Source organism: Macrobrachium rosenbergii, chromosome 14 (assembly GCF_040412425.1).
Source record: "Macrobrachium rosenbergii isolate ZJJX-2024 chromosome 14, ASM4041242v1, whole genome shotgun sequence".
NCBI lineage: Eukaryota > Metazoa > Arthropoda > Malacostraca > Decapoda > Palaemonidae > Macrobrachium > Macrobrachium rosenbergii.
Genome location: NC_089754.1, coordinates 21,055,780 through 21,064,545, shown reverse-complemented (window position 1 = coordinate 21,064,545; position 8,766 = coordinate 21,055,780). Strand labels below are relative to the sequence as shown.

Below are 8,766 nucleotides of genomic sequence, written 5' to 3'. Positions count from 1 at the left end.
GCGCGAGGGTGGAGAACGGTGAGTTAAATTTGGATTTCATCACCCGTTGACTGTCAGTCATACACAGGAAAAATAATATTATGAATTACGGTAAAAACTGAATCTCTTATTTGTGGTTTTTGCCTGAGACCTTATATTAATTCAAAATGCGAGCGGATATTAAATATTCACTAATTCTTCTTAATCTCCTCCAGATTAGCCGTGGAACAAATTCTATAGATTAGCGTAGATATGATCTTTTCTTCATAGTGTTTTCGTGACGAATGTCAGATACCAAATGTTACATTTTTTTCAGCAGTAAACATATAGAAATAATAAGAAGGATAAATCTTGTTAGTGTTTTAAGCCAAAAATGTTTTCGTCATGATACGTTTCCCTGCACTTTCTTAGTCGCAAAGGAACATTTAGAAATGTTGATTTTTTGTATATGTTCCAAAAGAGTGAAGTATTTACTGATGAGATTAATATCTACTAATGGCCTTTCTTGCCCTCAAGTTATCAGTGCTCCTTCCGTGATTTTGAGACGAATCATTAGTTAACAAAAGGCTATAAAATTGCCCAGTCACCAATTAATTTATCTTCCACTAAAATTAAAAACTCATAGGGTGGGAGATTTGTTTCTTGAAGTATTGAAGTAACATTGTGGTGAAAAAAATGTAGACAAAATGAAAGTTAATTGATATGCTAAAAACCAAATTAATGCCTTATGTATACATCCTATTTGTACATTCGCCAATTTGATGAAGTTTTTGAATGAAATGTAAAATTGAAACTCCAGTTTAAATGCCTCAGAGAAATACTCCAGTGATTTAATATAGAAAATTTGTTCTTTAAGCAAGGACAAAATGCTTTACGTAACCAATGCCTCATCACTGATAACGTTTTGGTCAATATTAATACAGAATGAATGAGGAATCTCTCTCTCTCTCTCTTGGCAGACACGAGCGCAAGCTATGGCTACATGTGGTAATATTTGTATGTATGTATTGCATATACGTTACAAGGTAAAGTTATTCCTGGTGATATATATATATATATATATATATATATATATATATATATATATATATGTATGTATGTGTGTGTGTGTGTGTGTGTGTGTGTGTGTGTGTGTGTATATGTATATATATATATATATATATATATATATATATATATAGAGAGAGAGAGAGAGAGAGAGAGAGAGAGAGAGAGAGAGAGAGAGAGAGAGAGAGAGAGAAATGGATATATCTAATTGCTGAAACAAAGCTCATCGGGTTTTCCCTTTTCAGAAAAAAAGCTTTCAGGATTATCAAATTATCATGGATCTGTTTATGAGACACCTATAGTAGGCCTTTCTGCTGAAGAACGCTGGACCTACTACCATTCATTCAAATACTGGAGAGAGAGAGAGAGAGAGAGAGAGAGAGAGAACAATATAAAGGAATGCCTTGGACTTACAAACACGATCTCAAATAATCCTCAGTGGTTTGAGCCAATACTGTTTCAGAAACAAAGCAAACGCGAGTAATCTGGAGCTCGCAAGAGGACTGAAAACCTGCGCCGGTCTATTTCATCGTAACAGGTGGTTTGGAAAGAGAGAAGGGGTTGGATGTGAAGTGAGGGGAGAGAGAGTGAGAGCATTGGGTGCGAACGTTCTGGAACTGAGGAACATGACTGCAGCAAAGCCCTGCATTCTGCGTGAAATGTCTGCTTTAGAGAAAGATAGAGAGAGAAAGGGAGAGGTGATAGGGGACGCTGCGTTGTCACTTTGTATACAGTAGTTACTCATTTCCCTTTTCCCTTCCTTTACGTGACATGTGCAATCGGTCTATTTTTCCTCTCTTCCTTGATTTAGAAAAGAGGTGACCTAGCTTATTCACCATACGGCAACGTCACCTAGTTCCTCCGCATGTTCAAAGCGTTATATAACAAAAGTCACCCATGTTACGCATGTGAGTCTGCATATGTTGAAGACAGTCAATGGTGTTGTCAATGGAAGTTTATCGTCATAGAAGAAAGATGCACTTGTATTTACTAAGAGATTGCATAGTAATGTTTAGCAACTGGTAGTTGGATGAAACGGCAATCAGAGGCAGCAATCGACCCACAAAACTAGGCCGAGGGTAGGAAAACGAACTTTCGAGAAGCAGGACAGCTGAAGATGATATTACAGTAAGTGATCAAATCCAAGTATAACTAGCTATACCATTGCTTGAGATTTTTGTTAAGACAGCAGACATAATAGTTCATGCTCGAAACATGAACGTAAATTTGGTATAAACTCTAGAACACACACATATACATATTAAATAAATAAATATGTGTGTATATATATGCACACACACACATATATATATATAATATATAATGTGTGTGTGCGTGTGTAGGAACATGTATATAAATATTTGTAAATAGAACGAAGATTTTCCTATTTCTAATATTTTAAACGTAGAAGGATTTCAGCGCGGGCAAACAGGCTGACGTTCCCGCATAACTAGTCTAATCTGAAATCATCCGCATACACGGTCGTCTCCCGAGGCCTCTTCAGAAACAGCGGACTCCTTGAAGTATATTATTTAATGCCCTCTGTATCGTATTTTAACTTGATAAAAAATAACGCCTTTCTTGAAAGAAATTAATTTTAATAGCTAGACAGGAGAAACACACGCAGCGATGTTCCCCAGTCAGAGAAACTTCGAGAACCAGAATCGAGGGGAAACAATCTAGTTCCATAAGTTGCAACGCTTATTGATAATATTCGCTTGTCTGAAAGGCCCCTAGATCATTACATCGCCTTCACACATCCTAACGAATAAAATACGAAATATGTCGTGTAACGCTCAGTGTAACCACTACATGCAGTTGGCGTACTGCCGACAACTAGACAAGGGATGGGGGTGTCTATCTCTCGGTAACCGAGGGTTACGTCAGGACTCAGGAGGGAGGCGGCAGCACTGTATTGACCGCGAAGACGCGAACCCAGTATATAAGGTAACTGAGGAACGATTGGTTTCCCAGTACATCCGTCAGCAACAGTCAGGTCAACTGTCCCGTCCTGAAACAAAGCTGGTTCGTTCATCTCGAGAGTAAAGACGACGATCACAATAGTGATTACTTCTTAATGTGATTTTAGTCGCAACGTTTGCCTCGAGTTTCAGTTTGCTCTTAAATTCCTTAAGAAGTTTGACACTACTTGTGGTAATTTACGTCGTTTTTTTAAATTTTTCCGTATGGACACTAAAGTGGAAGAAACAGACAAACTACAACAAGACGTGACAAGTCAATTGATGTCAGAGAAAAAGCAGTTTATAACACCAGTATTTCGTCAGGTAAGGAAAAATGTCACGTGCCTAAAGCTGAACTTCACATATTTCTTTTTTTACAGACTTCATCACATAATTCACTTGCTGAGCCAAACTTTGGTTATCCAGATCTAAATTTCGACTATTCGTAACTGTAGTCTACTTGAAGTTTCTCATTCCTTGGTCACATATCAACATGTGCTCATCCAGGTATTTTTGGTTGTCTAAAAACCTGACACGAGGATTTTGACTTCGATATAAAAGTTTTATGCTTGCTGTGGAATCAGTAATTTTATTGAAAAAAAAACTTCGTTTCCCTTAGTTATTTTAAATATACGATTTAAACTCGGACGAAAGCTTGGGCCCTCGCACGTACCAGACGCGGGAATAAGTTTGTTTACAAGCCGGCGACGTCAACTCAGAGTGTGTTGGGTACGAAAACTTTTTCCTACTAGAGTGAATGTATTAATTTAGCAAGAATATCTTAAACTCCAGCCAGTTCCTTACTCTACCTTTATGACTGTGTCTACAGAACGTTACTCTGATAAATAAATAGATAAACATAACGCATTACCCTCCCCTAAGTAGAATGCATCTTCCAGTTGGCGATATTGTTAACAAGTTATTCACATTCAATACTTTTCCATCCGGAAGTAGCTATGGCAGGAACCAGAGACGTTTAAAATTAACTTTGTCTTGTCTTTTACTTCCATGATACTGGTGTTCAGAAGACCTTCGTAGTGATTTTTGGAACAGGAAAAAACAGAAATTTCGTTTAGATGTGGTTGCCCACTGGACAATAAACTAACCTGGAATTTAAATGAGCAGTATTTTTCTTTAATTTTGGCTCACATCTATACCATATGTTTCTTGAAAACTTGTCAGTTACATTACACTCTTCCTGCCACAAACAGTTCTACTTTGTTGTTGAAGTTAGAACCCCTCGAGTTTCCCGCGTGATAGTTAGAACGTGGTTAATCTGTTATGAATATTCAGACCAAAAGTATCACTACTAATTTCATCATCTCAATGCTCCATTGCTTAGCAGTCAATATTTCACAAATGTTTAAAATACTCTTCACGTAAACAAAGAACAGACATTAAAAGCAGTATTTTACCTTTGCTGATGATAAGCAGATATCCACAGCATTACGAACTGCAATTTATCTTTTGATTTTCTCTTCCAGGTCGCCTCTGCTGTGGCAGTTGGCTCAGCAGGCTGTGTCTTCGGAATAGTCATAGCATTTTCATCAGTAGCTTTAGGAAATTGGAAGATTGAGGGAGGAGTTAGCCTAAATGAAGAGCAAATTAATTGGTTTGGTGAGTAAAAGCCATTGTTGTTGTGTAGACCTATTGCACAAAAATACTGTAAATAGCATGGAAGCATTTCCCATTATGTATTTTTCATCGTCTTTCATTAGCCTTTGGTATTTGATATAGAAAAAAAAACAATATAAATACGACCCCATTGGCATGACAACTGTTGGTGTTATCATTATTTTTGCGCTATTTGTAGCTCACGTTTAATGTTCAGATCTATTTTATTTTCTAGCAATCGTCGTTCAGCTAGTGTCCATTCCCGGGTCGGTCGTGGGTGGTGGCCTCGTGCAACTTTTAGGTGCTCGACGTCTCTTGATCCTAATCCTTCCCCCGCTCGCTCTGACATGGCCTATATTACTTCTGTCGAGGGACTCTCCCTCGGCTATGATCATTCTCAGAGCCATACAGGTACTAAATACTTCCTCTGCTTAGTAATTAAAGCATACATAACCCTGTTTTATCTATACATTTGCAAAACACAATTGGAAGCTGTTCTCTGACCATTTGTTTGTTTTCTTAATAATAATTCTGACAACAGAATCTAACAACATTTGATGGCTACTTATCACCTTTAATGTAAGTTTTATTTTAACTGGATGGCTCGATTTCCTGAACATGAACCCATTGGCTGTCGTTAGAGTAGACATTATTTCTCATGAGAATTCAGAACAAAGCTACTGTGCAATAAAAAAAATCAGAAATGCTTGACTGTTTTCAGTTATCCAGAAAAACGTGATATTATACTTGATTTGTATTTTAGTTAATAATAATGGTACTGATAGCATAACTACCACCAAGTTCCATTTCACACTTAACACTATGTTTAATTTGGAAAATTTAAGCCATCCAAACAGAAAAGAGAAATTAAGTGTTGTAAACTAACTGTTAATTCTGTTTACTTTCAGGGACTCATGACTGCTGGCGGATCTATCTGTGTTTACGTGTACCCATGCGAAGTGAGTGAGCCGAAAAGGAGGGGACTCCTAGGGGCTGTACCGGAGGCTGCCTTTTCCCTGGGGTTCCTCCTCACTTACTTCATGGGTGGAGTCTTCCATTGGACAACGGTTGTCCTCATCATTCCATTTATTTTCGTTCCATGCATGATTTTTCTACTGTTGGTACCAGAGTCTCCTACGAAGTTAATTCAGCAGGGTAGAATTGAAGAGGCCAAATACACTTTAAAAAATCTCCGAGCTCCCGACCATGATGTTGACATGGAAGTGAACGAGATGCAGAATGTTTTTTCCTCAAGCAATAACTGTGAAGAAGGACGTTGCCAAGATATTCGAAGTCTTTCTAAACTAAACGCCTTATTGCCGGTGGCTGTGTCGACTACTTTACTTGTCCTGAAAGAGTGCACGGGACAGCTTGTTCTTGCTTTATTCGTTGTCCAGATTTTCCAAAATGCAAATGCTGAAATTTCACCCCACCATGGTTCTGTGATTGTTGGAAGTGTTCGTTTCCTTTCAAATATCATAGGCGCTTTCCTCCTTGGTCGCCTCCCGCGAAAGAAAATAATAATTATTGCCTCTTTAGTTGCTGGTGTATCTGTTGCCCTGTTAGGATGCCATTTTTATGGACATGAAAATGAGAGCAAAGTAGCCTGGGCTCCACTTTTATACTTAGCAGTGTTCACATTAGCATTTGGCATAGGCATCGGCCCCACTAGCTACCTGATTGCCACAGAATTGCTGCCCAGTTCAGTTCGAGGCACAGGAAGCGGAATTGCTGGAGCCGCAACCTTTGCAGCACAATTCTTCATCACTTTCCTTGCAGCACAAACGTCAGCCTCAAACCTCTACATATCCTTCTGGGGATATGCAGCTGGGTGCCTGACTTTAGTCGCATTTGTTCTTTTGTTACCTGAGACACAAGGTCTGACTTTGCAAGAGGTGGAGAGTTATTGGTCTAAGGTAGCGACTAATATTCATTGTCCTGAACGTAAAAAGCCGCCTAAAGAACAGAACAATAACGAAGACAGTGTAGGTTGTAGTGCCAACATTGACAGCACAGATTCATCTCATGACGAGCGAGTTTTTGGAAGAGTCGTTACTATGGTGGACCTTGGAAACAAAAAAGAAATTGTAGACATAGTTTAGGGTAATGTTTCATTCATCATTGAAATATATGTATCATCATTATCTTTATCATCGCCATTATCATCATCATCATAACATTTTTACACGAGATTTATTTTTCCTATTACATCGTTGGACGTGTAATGGGTTCTCCCCGCTATTCTATCTTTTGTACTAGCCACGCATCACTTCATTTTAGAATCACACCTGCGCAGAAACCCCTCTATTCCCTTTGTAAGTGCATAAGGTCTTATGCATCAGTTGTAGACGCCTGCATACCAGCAATAAGTACTTCTCTGAAAACAAGGCATCTGTCGTTCCCACAACCTCAGCCACTCTGTACTCCTACGCACTGAGCCACTCATCTATATCTGTTGCGCGCTCAGACTTCCTGGAGATTATAAAACCTGTTCATCACCACTTCAGACCCATCTGACCAAACCCCGCCTAGTCTGACTTTCCTCTCTCCGCTCAAAACTTTCAGATTTGTACACACTTCGTGAGCAAACCATATCAAAACTTTGATCTGTCTTTCATCTGCGCTCATATTTCTTATCACATCGTCATATTTCCGCATTTTTTACTCTTTAAACCTTTCTTACTTATATAGTATATATATACTGTATATATATATATATATATATATATATATATATATATATATATATATATATATATATATATATATATATATATATATATATATATATATATATATATATATATATATATATATATATATATATATATATATATATATATATATATATATATATATATATATATATATATAATGTGTGTGTATATGTTACTGTGAAAAGCAAAGAGAGGACATACTGTATATTATCAGATATAACTTCTTCCATTAATAATGTATAAGTGTAAGAGGATATTAATATATAGTTCTATATGTGATATAAAATCCAAGCCAGTTTTTGTTACATAGTTTCTTTTATTTTTCTTGTAAGCACGAAGAATTTATTGCGAGTTAGAAATATATATATCTCTATTTTTGTAAATAAAAGAGAAAAACGGTTACCTGAGTTTCTGTGTTTAACAAAGCCGTGAATTATCTACTATGAATATATACTGTAAATATTCACTTACAGAACATCCATTTGATCCGATTAGACTTTGTGTTCGCAGAATACACTTCTGTATTGTGTATGCTACACTACATGTGCATACGTGTCCGCATCTGATTCTGAATTTATGTAAGATTTCAGTAAAAGCCGTGGTAAAATTGCAGCTTGAAGGACATTTCTCCAGCTACATTGGAAAAGAAAGAATGACATCGGTGCGAACCTCCTCATGAAACTGGATGTTCGTCTTCAAGATGATCAATTTCGCTTCTCGTTAACGAGTGATATTTGGTAAATTATTAAAAACCAGATGTAAAACCATTAGGATACAATCCATAAAGGCAATGACTAAAAGTATATATATATATATATATATATATATATATATATATATATATATATATATATATATATATATATATATATATATATATATATATATATATATATGATCATCAAGCGGAAAGTGTTCCCGTCTCAGCCTAACATGGAAAAAAGAAAAGGTCTTTAAGAGGACTGCTATGAGTATATCGGTTGTGTGACTATATGAAACCGATTAAAGAGTGTTTACTACGGAACACGTCAAAGCTTCTGCCAGAATCAGTTTGATGACGTTATGATGAAAGCAATGTTTTATTAAATAGGAAAACCTCTAAGATACAGAGCTGTGACAGAAAAAAAATTCAGAGAAAGGACAGGGGATGTAGGTGGAAATTTTAGGGATGAAATAGGATCCTGAAGGGAATATAGGTACATGGTTTTTTGCACCTAACATATTATTGACTGATGACAGTAAGGAAAAGTCCCAAGACTAGTAAAGAATTTTAAAATTTAAAAGGAGCTACAGTAAGATAACAAGGGTTAATGGAAATGAAGCAATAAAAGTTGTGTGGATTTTGGAAGCGTGGAAGTATTTGATTCTCTTGGTTATTTGGGAAGAATCTAAATGATGATGGTAGAATGACAGAGGAGGTGAGTCATGTAAGGAAATTAGAAAGGGAC

The 8,766-nt window shown here is 36.8% G+C and overlaps 1 protein-coding gene across 1 annotated transcript; it reads left to right on the top strand.

The window, feature by feature from the left end:
* Positions 1-2,856: 2,856 nt before the first annotated feature.
* On the top strand, positions 2,857-7,280 carry LOC136845767 (facilitated trehalose transporter Tret1-like). Its single transcript, XM_067116019.1, has 4 exons — positions 2,857-3,311; positions 4,472-4,604; positions 4,837-5,012; positions 5,510-7,280. The coding sequence occupies exons 1-4, from the start codon at positions 3,213-3,215 to the stop codon at positions 6,701-6,703; spliced, it is 1,602 nt and encodes a 533-aa protein (XP_066972120.1). The 5' UTR covers positions 2,857-3,212; the 3' UTR covers positions 6,704-7,280.
* The last annotated feature ends 1,486 nt before the right edge of the window (positions 7,281-8,766 follow it).

Excerpts from the sequence above, each read along its gene's own strand:
- LOC136845767 (XM_067116019.1), top strand. The coding sequence starts at position 3,213 with ATGGACACTAAAGTGGAAGAAACAGACAAACTACAACAAGACGTGACA. Across the intron at positions 3,312-4,471 it reads TAACACCAGTATTTCGTCAG|GTCGCCTCTGCTGTGGCAGT; the intron begins GTAAGGAAAAAT and ends TTTCTCTTCCAG. Across the intron at positions 4,605-4,836 it reads AGAGCAAATTAATTGGTTTG|CAATCGTCGTTCAGCTAGTG; the intron begins GTGAGTAAAAGC and ends TTTATTTTCTAG.